We start from the raw sequence: 15,686 nt of genomic DNA on the forward strand, positions 1-15,686 counted from the left end.
TACCTTCGGCTCAGATCATGATCCCTGCCCCCAGGCTCAGGGTGGAGCCCGGCTTCTGGCTGCCTGGGAGGAGAATCTGCCCGCCCCTGCTCGTCCTGTTTCTCTCTCTTAAATAAATAAATGAAATCTTAAAAAAAAACCAACAACAACAACAATCTGCCTTTCCATCACATTCCTTAATTATTTATATCAGTCTTGAGAAAAGCCAATAGCATTGTTTTCACTGACTGCTCAGTCTAACTGGGATGCACTTTCCCCATTAAACTGATCAAGTATTGATTTGTTCTTTTAGTGTTAGTAGACTAACTTCAAGAGAAAAAAACAACTGTATGTATATTATACCTTTGATTTTTAGGACATACCTGTTCATATCATATAGTGTTTAAAACACAACAGATTTTATTACTGTAAATTTTCCTCTTTGCTGTTTTATCTTAAAACTAATCCAGTAAAATGCACTTAATCGTGTGTGTTCAAGTTTCATGAATTCTCACATACATAGAGATTCATGTAACCATCACCACCGTCAGGATACAAACACCCTCTTTTGATTTCTTGGTGATGGCAGAGCAGAATCATAATTATAAAATAGAGTAATGATAATATCAGTTGAAAATAAATGTGTGTATAATTATAACTCTTAGCATCCTGACATTAGTATTAATGTATATTTTTATCTTTGTAATGTAAAGTCTGATTATTGACTGTGACACTTAGATGAAGTGGTAATGGTAAAGGAGCATTGAAGTCCTTTTAACATTTCTGTGAAGGCTAATTAGAACAGATATTTGTCTCAACTTCTTTTAACACAAATACCGAATATGTTAACTCTTCACAGTTTAGAAGTGAATTCCATGTTATAATTAAGTTACAGACCAAATGTGATTTAGAATCTGCTCTCACTATCTAATCCTCTTCACTTGGGACATAAGGACTGGGACTCTTCTCTTCTTAGGCTCCCTCATTCACTTTCTGATGCCATTAAATGATAATTTATTTTTAGATTACTGAGTAAATGTAGGTGCTGGTAATTCACTTAGTGGCTGTTACAGTGTCACTAATGAAGTAATGGATGAAATAGGACTCTGGTCTTATTTTATCTTGACTTACATGACTTTCCAAGTGTTGAAGGTGACTCCAGAAATAGGATCTCCTAGAATGCAGGCATTGCTGTTTTGACCTTTAGCTGGAAGTTGTTGTAAGGACTTACTGTAATATAACCATGTTGACTAATTAATTGGGTCATTCATTCATTCACCTGTAACTGAAGTATTTAAAAGCTTAGGCATTCGCAAGGCAATTGCAAGACGAGGACAAGTAAGGTCTATCATTGGGGTGGAGTATGTTTGGTAAAATTACAGGACAAGGAAACAGGGAAGCAAGTGCTAATGGAAGCCTCTACGTTGTCCCCTGGCACTGAGAGTAGAGGATGCCCAGGAGCCTGGAAAAGCAATATTTAGAATAACATAATATTGGTACAGCAGGAGTGAGCTTTGAAAATGTTACGCTAAGTGAAATGAGCCAGGCACAAAAGGACAAGTACTGTAGGATTTCCCTTATGTGAGTGCCTAGAATAGTCACATTCATAAAGACAGAAACTGGTATGAAAGGCAGGGAGAAGGGAGGCATGGGGCGTAATTGTTTGGTGGGTGTAGAGTTTCAGTTTGGGAAGGTGAGAAAGTTCTAGAGATGGACAGTGGTGATGGACTCATAACATTGTTCAGGTACTTAATGTCATGGAATCGTACACTCAGAAATGGTTAAAATGGGAAATTTTGTATCATATATATTTTACCATCATAAAATGAAAAACAGTGGGAACCAAAAAAATGGTCATTTGTAGGCCCCCCACCCCCAGTTCTTCTATTTTTAAGAGAAGTTTTTTTTTAAAAGAAATTTTTGTAACAACACCTCCATCTTTTATAGTATGTTATAGTTTTTCTTAGTAAGATCCTGTATTTAACAACTCTTCTCTCTCAGATTTATGCCATTAGATTGTGTTGTTAAAGTCCGTAAGTGTAGACCACACTCACTTTACTACCTTAATCGAGCTAATAATATTCAGAACATTTGAAATACTCTTGCATGAAGTGGCATATTTAATAAATTCTGAATTCCTGTATTTTACTTAATTGAAAAAAATACCTACATACTTCAACATGGGTGACCCTTGAGAACATTATAAGTGAGAGAAGCCGGTTACAAAAGACTAATGATTCTGTTTATATGAAATGTGTGGAATAGGCAATTTACAGAGTTAGAAAGTAGATTGCTGGCTTTTTCACGCTCAGGGAAAGGGGTTATAGAACGGGGAAAATGGGAAGAGATTGCTGGTGGGCACAGGATTTGTTTTCGGGGGAATGAAAACATTCTAAAATTAGATTCCGGTGATGTGCACCATCCTATGACCATACTAAAAAGCACTTAATTGCATACATTTTTTTTATAGGTCAATTGTGTGACATTTGAATTTTATCTCAAATAAGCTATTTTTTACAAAGCTTAAAGATAACAGTGTAATTTTTTTTGCTTCATCATATGTCTTAGTTTAGTTGAAAAATAGCATGGTGAAGGTTAGCATTTTAAATATGCATATACTTTCTAACAAAGCTATATTCTGAGAGGGCTTTTGGATGGTCAACTATCAAAATGAACGCACGGGCATCTGAATGCAAGTATGAACACATTTTATACACTCACACATTGAGTGACCTTGTGAAGCTGGTAGAGTACCTATTCAGATCCAGGTCGGATATAATGATTGATGTGATGACTGCAGAGCAACAAAAATGAAACTGAACGTTTTTTTTAAAAATGTACCCATACAAGGACACCTGGGTGGCTCAGTCATTTGGGCGTCTGACTCGTGGTTGTGGGATTAAGCCCTGCATCAGGCTCTCCACTGGGCATGGAGCCTGCCTGATTCTCTCTCTCCCTCTCTCTACCTTCCCCGCACCACCACCCCAAAAACACACGTACAGGCATTCTCTCTCTTTCAGAAATAAAATTAAAAATGAAAATATACCCCTACATAGGATTGCTTTTTTAAAATTAAGCCTGTTCTCTTCAACTTGTTATTTCTTCTTTGCTTTTCAAGTTCATAAAAAAATAACATTGAGATGTTATTTAACATTGAGATGGTTCCCCGTTCATGAAGGGAGAGCTCCATGTAAAAGCACTGGATGGAAATCCTGATTCGTGGATTTGGTTAGCCCTCCTGAGTCCCTGCCTATAATGCAGTCAATGTCTGGATGCTGAGCAGCCTTGATACATTTGCCCTTAAACTATAAATAACCTTATATTAAAAGAGATACTGTTTCCATGCTAGTTGCTAGCAGAGCTACACACACACACACACACACACACACACATGCATGCACACACACACGCACACCCCTTGCGGGCACATTGCCAACCAGCAGACTTGCCTGACTACTCAGACTCTCTCCACCAGCTCAGAGCTCAGGGTTGCTAATGGCTGCCATTCTCCTGTTAGCCACATTTTGGAACTAAATGCTCCTTTTTGCTTTGGTTAAACTGGACCCCACATGTCATTTATAAATTACTTGCATAAGAAAATACATTGTGATTCCAATATATAACTGCAACAGATTTTTAGAAATATAACCCATGGGGGGGGGTGGCTACCTATGAAATGTCTGATTTTTACTTTGTAGTTAACTATCTATTAACATGTGATTTTTCACCACCCAAAATTAAGGCAGGCCCGTCATATGTTTGTTCACCTGCGTGAATATGTGTTACCTGCTTTAGCCAGACTGAACTGTGACTAACTGAAAATTTGTCTTCCTATCAAATAGCACTTATATCTTAAATCTCTTTGTATGGATGTTTATGTGGTTTTGACCCAGATATATGTATGGTTTGGTGATGGACTTAGCACGGTACTAGCCTTTGTAGGGATCCGGCGAGAGGAGTGAACCAAATCCCCTGCTCCTGTTAAGCTTCCCTCGTAGGGATTAAATCTCGCGTTGCAAGGCAGAACCAAGAATTCATTCGGATCACACCAGGCACAGCCGCTGAGGAATCAGAGGGCATAATCTCTGACACCAGAGAACTTGTAACTAGAAGCTAACCCTTAAAACGAAAAGAATTTTGAAGTGGGGAGAGACCAAAAGGTCTTTAACCAACATGTTGAGTTCTCATGAAAAGGAATAGAACTAAAATCAGAACCAAAAATATGTACTTTGTTTCTTTGGGGTATGTTAATCTATGTTAAGTCCTAAATCCTTTAGGAGGAGAAATATAGACATTAATTAAGGGGCAGGGTTATTTTTATTTTGTGTTCTGGTGCCTACCATTCTAAAATTGCGAAGTCTCTAGTATGAAGCTGAAAGTAATGACTAGTGAGAAGTCTTATTTTGGGAACCAAAGGGGAAACCCACCAAATTTCTCCTATTTGTTGGCTATTAAGTTTTAATTTGTAAATTGTCATACTGTAACAGGACAGTACTTTATCTGGGGCAGTGTCCTGTGTGGTGTAGTAGTAGTGGTGGTGGTGGTGGTAGTAGTAGTAGTAGTAGTAGTAGAAGCAGTAGTAACAGTAGCAGTAATAGTAGTTGGCAGTGGGGCCGCCCTGAGGGTTTCTGGGAGAAGCTGCACTCCCCTGTCTGGCCCAGGCTCAGAGTTGCTGGGATCCCCTTTCCACTCTATTGTATGAAAATTAGCAAAAGTAAACTCTCCTTCACTTACTAGCTAAGGGAACTAGCATATTGAAAAGCTGTTCTTTTAAGGTTCCCATTAATCTGTATGAACATGTGTGACTATGAACTTCAGATACTTTGCAAGAAGAAGAATATTAGATAATTTGTCTATTGAATACTTACAGATAAGCATATACTGAATTATTTTATTTTATTTTCCCTATAAAATAAAACCCAGGAAATAACTTGGGTTATTTCCCTATAACCCAGCCCTAAGACTTAGGTACTACCACTGTCTCTGTTTCACAGATAAGGAAACCAAGGCACAGAGAAGGAAAGTGAAATTTTATTTCCCAAATCATTTTTTTTTTGTTAAGGTGTCATCACATATCACAGTAGGTATGTTGAAAGTTAGCAAATGCAGAGTCCTGCCCCTTAAAAAAACAAGGATTTGTCTTACAGTGTTTATGAATCTTGATGTTCAGGCCTGAGAGACCTGAATGGTGCAGACGCATGGCAGAAAGCCAGCACATTTACTGCGGGGTACATAATGGTAAGCGTTGCATTGCAGCCTCATACACGGTAGGTACCGAGTAAGGGTAGGAAGAGCCTACCGGCGAGATACCCAGCCAGGGAGTGTAACAGTTTTATGAACAGATAATGCGTTAACCAGTTACTTTTTTGTTAGCGAGATACCCAGCCAGGGAGTGTAACAGTTTTGTGAACAGATAATGCGTTAACCAGTTACTTTTTTGTTAAATAAGAAACTACGCAACTCCAGTTCGAATGTGTATCTTTCTATATGTATCTATCTGTCCATATATATGTATATGTATGTATAAAATGCTGCATATATACCGATTAATTTCTGGTAAAGAAATTATCGATAAAACATATCCGTGAGTAAAATTATTGGACTATTAAATTTCTTCATCCAAAGGGATTTTTTTAAAACAACCAAGGCACTGGGTGCCTGGGTGGCTCAGTGGGTTAAAGCCTCTGCCTTCGGCTCAGGTCATGATCCCAGGGTCCTGGGGTCGAGCCCCACATCGGGCTTCTGCTCAGCAGGGAGCCTGCTTCCCCCTCTCTCTCTGCCTGCTTCTCTGCCTACTTGTGATCTTTGTCTGTCCAATAAATCAATAAAAAATAAAATCTTAAGAAAACACCAACAACTAAGGCATTATTAAGAAGGTGACAGATCTGAGTTAATTGTTCTTTCTTCCACGTTGGCAAAAGCCCTAGTGTTGGCGGTCGGTAGAGACACACAGGGCATGGTTGGCACGTGTGCCTGACTGGCCCCTAAATAACTAGGAGGTGACTCTGTGGAATTAGCTGGTTCTCTTACTCCACGTAAGATCCTCAAAATTCTGTTCCAAGAATGAAAATGAAGCAACAGATTGGAAAACGCGGTCCTTTACAAACTAAAACTCACTAGTTATGTGCGAGTTATCGCAGAGGAGCCCCTTTCTCAACATTCTTGCCTCTCGGTCTCTTTGTAGGCATCCTCTCCCCACCACTCCCCTGCTCCCCTCTTCTCTTGCCCTCCTCGCTCTCCCTTCGCCAGCCCTCCAGTGGGTGAGTCCGCAGTGCGTCCCAGGAGAAGGGCCCAGTCAGTCTGGTTTCGTATTGCTTTCGTAAATGCTCACGTTACCACAGCTCTCCTTCTGTTCTTCTTCTGCCTGCGTTTGTATCTCCTGAGGAATTCCAGAAAATACCCCCTGGGTATCCTGATTCGTTTTACTGCAGTTTGCTCTGACTTTGCCAGCCACATTCTTCCTGTTCTTCCCTTCTCCCCGACTCTACATGGATGTCCGCAGGTGACCCAAGGCCAACAGGCTAGCCTCATTGAGTGATGCTCTCTCTTTTGCATTGTAGATGCTCAACGAATATGTTGTTGTTGGCTAGCTGAGAAAGAAACAGGTTATACGTTCCTTCTTCTTCTTCAGTATTTAAAAAAAAAGAAATGTTGACTGACCTCAAGTTTGGAGATTTTATTCAAGTACCCAGGATAACAGAATCTTAACTGTTTAACTACTGCCCCTTCCCCGGCTAATGTAGCGAGGCAGAATATAAAACTTCTTTGAGGCAAGGGAGGACTGGTGGTTATTTTGAAGCCCTCAAAAACCTTGCTCTTCAGGGATTCCATGACTTTACCTTCGTTTTGTTACCTAAGAGAGACAATGAGCGTGAGGAAGTAAGCCTTGTGTGGAATCCTCCGAAAGTCATCTTGGAGTCATCATGGAGTCTTACCCATTATCATTTGCTTGAAGAGCGCCTGCGTCCGTTTTCAGCTTTGTTTATTTGCTTGCCCCGGTGAGTGTTGATCTGAAGGAAACCATTACCTAATTCCTTAAAATGGTTAATGTTTTCTCCTTCCATTTTTTTTTTAAAGGAAATGGCAAAAATCCTTAATCATCCCCGAGTCTACGCTTTCCTGCACATCCCGGTCCAGTCTGCCGCTGACACTGTACTCATGGAAATGAAGAGAGAATACTGCGTGGCTGACTTCAAAAGAGTCGTGGATTTCCTGAAAGAGAAGTAAGTCTGTTAGTACTTAAGAAAATAACCATTCCTTTTCTTCTTTCAAAAGCATGTGGCAAAAATGCACTAATTGTAGCCAGAGTTAAAGGTACCAGTGAGAAGGCGAGAGTTTCGAAGCTTCCCCAGGCTTTATGTTTCCTCAGGGAGCCTTCATGTGGTTTCTTATATCCACCTCCCGTCTGTGCACGACACACCATGAATCTGGGTAAGATTGCCTCTCGAAGCTAATGTACATTGTGATCATTTTTATACCTGACCTAGTAGATGAAAACTGCTTTGGCTTTGCTTAAATCTCCCTTAATGTGGACTTCGAGGTGCTGAGCTGGTTCTGATGTGGAGATAGGCCAAACCGTGTCACTACAGAATAGACTGTTTTCTACCAAGTAGCATTTTTTGACGAGTATCTGGAAAGTCTCTGCTTTTACATGTTTATCCCTGAAGATTACTTGGAGAATTGTGACTTATAAGGAGGTTTAAGGATTCTGTTTTTTAAGGTTGAAATTGCTGTTGACCAAAATTAAGGCATATTTACACAATCTTAAACATGAATGATCATTTTGTTTCCACAGAAAACACTTGCAGCCCATAATTATATTCTTTAAAATCCTACTTCTCATCATCACCAAACACTGACTGCCTTCTGTGATTATACAAGGCAGGAAATAGTAGGGCTGGCCAAGGTCATACAAAACCTTCTCAAGTCTAGGGCACAGTTCTCCCCTCGGGGGAGAACATTTATCTTGGCATATTTGTGGCATGGGTCTTCCTACTTTCCATAATTTTTTTCCATAATTTTTTCCTCTGTTGTTTTTCATAATTAAGATACAACTTTTTATTTCCATCTTCTTGTTTATAATTATGTACCTTTGTACCATGTCGAAGTGCTACATGGATATGATTGCTTTATACAAATTGTAAGCAATTATTTTTTCCACCTTCAATTAGTGACTTATCCTGACTACATAGAGATCTTTTAAAGTCTTTTTCTTCTTCTATTTACTTTCTCCTTGCTTCCTCGTCTTTCCTGTACGTCGTTCTAATTTTTTTTTCACCTCTAGGCATTTCTTGATTATCCTAACCACTAGAAATAAAGACACTTGTGTGCATTCAAACAAACACAGCTAATTGTTCGAATATTCAAATCAGTGAATAGAAGGCATATTTAATCTAGGATTTCATAATTATAATCATTAAGTATATACAGCCTTCAAAGCAGAAAACAGAATAATGACAGATCTCTACCATCTGTAATACTTCCTACTTTTAAAGAGAACTGAGGTCAGGGCTAAAGAATAAGAATTTTTATGTCCGATGTCCGTTAAGTTGCCCGGTATCCCTCCTTTGCATTTGTTCTAGTTTATGGTAGGTGAACTTGTCTCATGTGAGAGAGTCCTTTTGGGCACGTTGGCACTGGTGAATGGAATATTTTCAAAATCGCAAACATACTGTTGCACCTGTGAAATTTCTTGCCTCTTGCTTATTACTAGGGCGATAGCAAATAACGTGCACAATTCATACGTGTTGCACAAGATTTTGCCAAGTGTAGACATGTATCCTGTTGTGCAGAATAGACCAGAACACTTTCCAAGTGCTTTGTTGCATTAATGTGATTCAGTGAGGTTAAGGAATCAACACCTCTCTTTCTCCTCTGCTTGGGTGAGTGCTGACTCAGTTGTTTGGGGAATTACTGCAGCCTTCTAAATGGACAACAATTTCATAATAAGTTTTAGCCTTTTATGTTGTTCCAAAGATGGACCTTTTAAATCTGTTGCATCTTGAACAGTTTCAACAGCATCCGTGAGCTGTAGAGAGGTCAAAAGATGATCACATCAACGTGTTAGAGTAGTCTCTTGCCCTTGTTCGTGGCTGAAACTCATTGTCCTTTGGATTCCGAGTTACCCTGAGACATCTGCATAGCCTTTCTAGAACTACTCTGCTGTCTGGAAGATCCAGAACTGGGTGCGCCCCCCTAGGATCGCCAATATTCCTAGCACTGGAGATACCAGGGATCCCTGGAGAGGATATTGGAGATGTCTGGAGAAGACACCCCATCCCACTGCCCGTCTGTCCATAATACCGGTTTCAAGTGTATTATCGCCGGCCTGGGATAGTGTGAGTCTTGATAGCATCTTTGAGAAGTGGTTTATTAAAACTCTATTTTGGAGGTACACAGTGAGGACTCAGGCAACCTCAGTATATAATTCCATACTTAAATTACAATTTACAGGATATATTAGAAAAATGTTAGAAGGCAGACAATATGATAATCCTGATAAAACTTACAGGGACTCTTTGGAAAACAAGAAGAAATCAAATTATGACTACTAATAAGGTGATCCTTACATGGTTTTAGACAGTTCATCAGAACCATGAAATTGTGTCTTTCGTCCAGTCTGTCCTGTTGCTTGTGACGCATAGTTCCGCGCACTCACCCCTGTGCAGACGATACGCCCCACCTTTGCTCTTGTGGAAAAGTGTTCCCATCCTTCCGGGGAAGTCCACCCACCCACGGAGCAATTTTCAACTGCATCCAACTTAGAAATAAATGATGTCTTTTTAGCAGGTTTCTGCTCTCACGGTTTGCTTAGTTTTCCTGTAAAAAACCAGCACCGCCTTATGCCAAATGGATTAGGGCTTATAGGAAACACCAAAATTTCACGGATTTTTATGGTGGAACCGCTAATCTGGATAACTGATCCAGCACAAAATTGTTTTGGCTAACGTTTTATCAAAATTCAGTAAAATACTGTCTTTTTTTGGAAAGAGGGCCTCATACTGTCATTTTGCTTTCGTGTGTTCGTTAAAATGACTCTGACTTAAAGTGGTTTGTGAGGCGCTCTCCTCTTATATCTGCTTTTAAGGCTCCTGTACTAGTGTCTTGTTTCCTCTGAAGTTTTTGAAGCCTATTTCTTTTTTCTTAATGAGCCTTTAACAACTAAGAATCTCGATTTTCTTTTCCTCTCCATCAACAGGAGACTTATAGCTTCATGTTCTGCATTAGGGAGAGGGCATTTCCTAATCTGTTTCATCAAAAAAAGTCCCAATTTTGAAAACCACCTATCACATGTAACACGGCCATCTGAACTGTGGGCTGTAGGCTTTTAAACTACGAATTCAGCCGTGGCCGTGACGCCATGTCTCTGAGATGCTGGAGGTGAAATCTTTTTAATTAATTTTCTTTACAGTTGAAACTGGCCCATGTTTTAGCTGGGAGCAACAGAAGTTGACTTACGAGCCAAGTTGAAGTTGATTCATTATTCTCTTCAGTTGTTTGAAAGTTGGCAGCCATTACCATGACAGCAGCTGGATGGAAGATAACCCAGTGGTTCTGGCACATGTTGAGGCGTATGGGAATTATTAAATCACACAACCTTTGCGAAGGAAAGTGTCTAAATTACTTAATATACTAATTTAAAACAGCTGGTCCTGAGCAGACAATCATGTGACTTAAATTATTCTATTCCGATTGATTAATCCAGTTGGAAAATTAACGAAGTTGATGTTTTCATATGAACGGAGAAGATGGTTTCTTGAACTACGTAGTGGGAGCTGCCGGGACGGAGAAGGAAGCTGCCGTCACAAAGGTGCATTTCTGGGTTCAGAAAGATTTGCGTTCTTGTGATTTTTAAAGTTGTTTTTTTTTTTTCCTTAAGATTTTATTTATTTATTTGTCAGAGAGAGGGAGAGAGAGCGAGCAAGCACAGGCAGGCAGAGAGGCAGACAGAGAGAGAGGAGGAAGCAGACTCCCAGCCGAGCAAGGAGCCCGATGTGGGACTCGATCCCAGGACGCTGGGATCATGACCTGAGCTGAAGGCAGCCGCTTAACCAACTGAGCCACCCAGGCCTCCCCATTCTTGTGATTTTTAATAAATACCTCCTAAGTGCAACTGCTTTCATTAATGGTCACTGAGCTGGTTTTTGTGTTATCTTTTTTTTTTTAAAGATTTTATTTATTTATTTGACAGAGAGAGAAAGAGAGAGAGATCACATGTAGACAGAGAGGCAGGCAGAGAGAGAGGGGGAAGCAGGATCCCCGCTGAGCAGAGAGCCCGATGTGGGGCTTGATCCCAGGACCCTGGGATCATGACCTGAGCTGAAGGCAGAGGCTTAACACACTGAGCCATCCAGGTGCCCTGGTTTTTGTGTTATCTTATTGGGATTTTTTTTTTTTAAGTATAACATTTGAATCATTATTATTTTTTTCATGTGATTTTGAAAGAGTTACTTCCCAAAGAGAGGATTTTTCACTTACCTATTTTGAGGATGATGTAATTTGGGACCTTGGAGGTAGACTTTGATTGGGCTCTCCTCATTTGAACAGCATTGAATTTACGCAGTCACTCCCCACCATAAAATTGTTTATTCACATATATTCAAAAAGTCACAACATGCAGAGGTGTCCTCTCAAGCATATGTTCTCGTGCTAAGTAAGAAAAACTCTTAAGTCCTCAAATTCACACATTCAAGTGTGAAAGAAATACTAAGAGTGTCCTGTTGATAGATACATTTTAAGACGTGAACCACTTTATGTATTAAAAGACCTATTTGTTTTCGGAGATTATTTTATTGGAAGTCCAGTGGCCTTTTGGTTTTTGCTAACCGGACCTTAAACTTGGGAGACAAGATCCGTTCCCCTCACTCGGTAAATACATTTTGAATGAAGTAACTACCAGTTATGTTTTTCCCTGCAAGTTGCATAGATCTGAAGTTGTGCCTTACTGAGGCATCTTTGTGTGGACTTTTAATGCCGTAATATTACCCTCTGCAGCATTTGCCATTATCATCTGTCAGCATGCTGTGTAATTCTGGGTTAATTTGTCATGTTGCTTATAGAATATTAACCTTGAGCATCATGCTATGCGTGCACAGCCCCGAGCTTCCTGTATCCAGAGATTGCCCTGTGAAATGCCACAACCAGTGACTAAGGAGCTTTTAGTGGGGAGAGCTCACTGGAGGGGGGGCAGACAGCCTTGCAGAGAAAGTTCTGTCCTCCGATCTCTCCACTGTATACTCAGGCGGGGAAGGGGCGCAGGGACCCAAAGTCGGGCTGGTTTCGGCGGGGTGGTTTCTGTCAGTGAGTCCCAGAGTTCTCTCATTACTGCCCAGCCTGCCCTCTGACCTACTTTTCCAGTCTCTCTTGGGGGGAAAAAAAGAGAGACGCTAACTCATGAACATCCTGAGTTTTGTTTTTTTTTTTCTTCTTTTCATGAGTTTCCAGTCACCCACGTGTCCGTACTGGAACAGAATCTGATGAAAGGCCAAATTGTGCTAAATTTGTGTTTTATTCCATTTTTTTATATCTAGTTTTATTCCTAGTGGCTTGGAAACACAAGCAACAGTATTTGTCAGAACAGAGGGAAAGAAATTGCAAAAACAAAAAACAAAACAAAACAAAAAAACGATTCGGCAAGGATTAGGTAATTAAGTTTCCTTCCAGATGCGTTCCCAGATGTGTTTCTGTTCACTGAATAACCACCTCCCAAATCATTTACGGAAAATACTTCCCTCAAAGTTCTTTTCTGGCTTTATCTCATCCTTTCTGATATCTTTAACTAGGTGGATATTTTAGGGGTCCCTAAGGCCTTGCTCACTGTTCTCTCTTGTCAGATATCTTTCTGAAATCGTGACATTCTCTTCTCTTTCTCTGTCTCCCTAGCCGGCTCTACATTATTTCAAGAAAATGAATGCATATCATTTGAACAGTTATGTAGCAAGGAAAACATTTACTTTTTCTTTTTGACCATAGTATTATATTAATATTTGGAAGACACTGACATCATGTGCTAAACACCATATTATTTTGGGATTACCCTAAATGTGATTCATTGGTTTGAAGGTAATTACATTTTCTATTGATTTAGCTTTACATTTTCCATTGAGCCCAGTCGAGAGAGAAATCTCATCATTCCTAATCTCTTTCTACCTTATATCTTTCCTTTATGATACAATTGTGTTATTCCTTTCAGAAACAGAGAAGCTACCTTCCCTTAATCCTTTGTACATTTTCTCTCCATCTTCTTGCAAACACAAGAATGTCAGATCGCATACTGTGAAATCATATACTGGTCGTGAGCTTTTCTCCTTTGATAGAGTGCTTTTCATATTCCATGGGGCTCGTGTACTATGTCATGATGTTGTCGCAGAAACCCAGCCAACTATATACGATAGGTATTTTTAACCTGCACTTCTAAAGTGAACGTCAGGGTTCATACTGGTTAAGAAGACTTGGTGAGAGCCCACAGTGATTTAATGCATAATAGACTCGATCTTCAGTTTGTGCCGTGTAGCTCTCTCCCTACTGATTCTACTGATTGATTTAATCACTTTTAAAAAAATTTATCAGTTTTGTGCTCAGCACCGTAATAAATGCAATAATACCAACACCACTAGTAATATTTAATATGGTCATGGTAATAAAACCAGTAGCTAATATTTTTGAGTTTGACTTTGGTGCCAGGCACTGCCTTGAGGGCGGTGGCATAGGTTAATTTACTTAGCCCTTCAGTTCCAAGGATGTTATGTAATTTCCCCATGGTCAGGCGGTTAGTGATGGAACCTTGGTGAGAACCAAGGCCACGCGATGCCTGAGTCAGAACCCAGTCATTGTGCTGTACCCTGGTTCCCGTCGAAGGCATGTCACCCTAGGAATGGAGCCAGTGAGGTGGACTCAGCAAATGTGGGTGAGGTGAGATTTAGTGTGTGCTTAGGAGGGAGGATGCGGAAGGGTGGCTTCTTGGTATTTTATCCCAAGGCGCAGTAGAAGATGGTCTGGTTACCCAAGAGGGGAAACGAGAAGAAGGAGGAATTTGGGTAGAAGGCATGAGTTTGGCTTGGGACATACTGAATTTGAAATGCAATTTAAAATGGATACGAATTTGAAAAGAAGATCCAGGGGCGAGCCCCTGCAGGCTATGCAAAATAGGGGCCAAGAGCCCAGGAGGAAAGTGAGGATCTGTCTGTCTAGAGATAAATGTTGGGAAGTAATTAGCTTTTAAGTGGTAGATGAAGCTGTGGGTGGGGAGATCGTCCTGGAGCTGGAAAGGGGAGGGCTGGGGACAGATGACTAGGGGACACCAGTATCTGAGTGCGTGTAAAGGGGAGAGGATCCTGTGACAGAGGTTGAAAAGGCGGGGTCGGGCCGGGGTAGGAGGAGACACAGGAGGAAAGGACACCGCAGAAGCCAAGGGACATAGCAGTTAAGGAAAATGAAAATGGTAAAGGGTCAGCTGTCAACTAGAGTGGGCTCTTGTCAGCAGGTGCTAGAGGGGAAAGAAAAGGTATTTTTAAGATTCTGTCCGCAATACCAAGTGTTCAAAAGCTGTTGATATACAGTGTTGTCCCCTGTCTGAGCAGTCTCCGTGGCCCTCTGTTGACTGCATTCTGGGTTCCTAGCACAGCGTTCCCTTTGTCCTCCTCTGTCTTCCCCCTGCTACCCTGTGCACACGGCCCTGGGAGCAGGAGAGCAGGAGGCAGGCATACTGCGTAGTCACTGCATGAACGGTGCTCGCTCTGGAACCAATGAGATTGAGGCTTAGAGTAATATTTCTCAGTCTGTTTTAATTAAAGTTCTCTTTTCATAAACAAGAAAATCCCCTGCTCTTTGCAGAGAAACTGATATATTCCCTTTCGTAGACCATCAACCTCTGCATTCGTAGAGAGTCTGTTCTGTGAGCTCCTGCTGGCTAATAGCGAACAATAATTATAAGGCATTATTTATTGAGTGTATAATATGTTGGAAGCAACGTGCTAAGCACTTTATGTAGATAAGCTCATTTAATTTTCACAGTGGCTCACACCAGACAGGAAATATTGTTACCCCATGTGACAGGTGAGCAACTTAAGGCATATGGTGACTTTGCCCGAAGTGACCGTGCTAACTGGTCGAATTCAGATTCACGTGCCAGCCTGTGAATCTCCAAACTTTTTCATTGTTGCCGTGGCATCTAGCCTTCCCAGTCTTCTTAGAAACATTAGGGATGATCATAATTTTCTAATTAGGGATTGACTGTATCATCAGATGGAAAATTTTAAATTAGACACAGCTTCTTCCAAAAACTTACTCTTTCTGTAGTCAGAATCCCCTCCTTTTTGCTTTCACTCGCCATCCAGTGGAGAGTCCCTGAGCGAGGAGATGATAAGGAAGCAGTTGTGATTGTCAGCACAGGGAGAGAAACTACCAGTAGATAATGATGGGTCTCCCTATAACAACACCTTTAACTATACACTACAGAGTGACTTCATGAACTGTGTGTACAAGTAAAGTAAAACGCTGTCCTAAAGCTTACGTGTTGCAGAGCTATTGTCCTACCTAGTCTGCTGTGTCTCAGAAACTTTATTACGTCCTCATTTCTATGTCTTTTCATCCTTCCTTCCTGGAACCAACTATATTAATATCCAGCTCAAATGCCCACCCTGAACCAGACTTAGTTCCTCACACTGACCCATGTCGTCACCTGCTGCTGGCACAAGGAGAGTCCATTC

General features: G+C 40.7%; 1 protein-coding gene across 4 annotated transcripts in view; it reads left to right on the forward strand.

Moving 5' to 3' along the window:
* CDKAL1 (CDK5 regulatory subunit associated protein 1 like 1) overlaps positions 1 to 15,686 on the forward strand; it is a 632,670-nt gene that overhangs the window by 412,564 nt on the left and 204,420 nt on the right. For all 4 annotated transcript variants that reach the window (XM_032341217.1, XM_032341216.1, XM_032341219.1 and 1 more), the window contains one exon: positions 7,057 to 7,202. In XM_032341217.1, coding sequence (XP_032197108.1) covers positions 7,057 to 7,202 — 146 coding nt within the window. The remainder of the gene's footprint in view (positions 1 to 7,056; positions 7,203 to 15,686) is intronic.

Source organism: Mustela erminea, chromosome 4, assembly GCF_009829155.1.
Source record: "Mustela erminea isolate mMusErm1 chromosome 4, mMusErm1.Pri, whole genome shotgun sequence".
NCBI classification, from domain to species: Eukaryota; Metazoa; Chordata; class Mammalia; order Carnivora; family Mustelidae; genus Mustela; species Mustela erminea.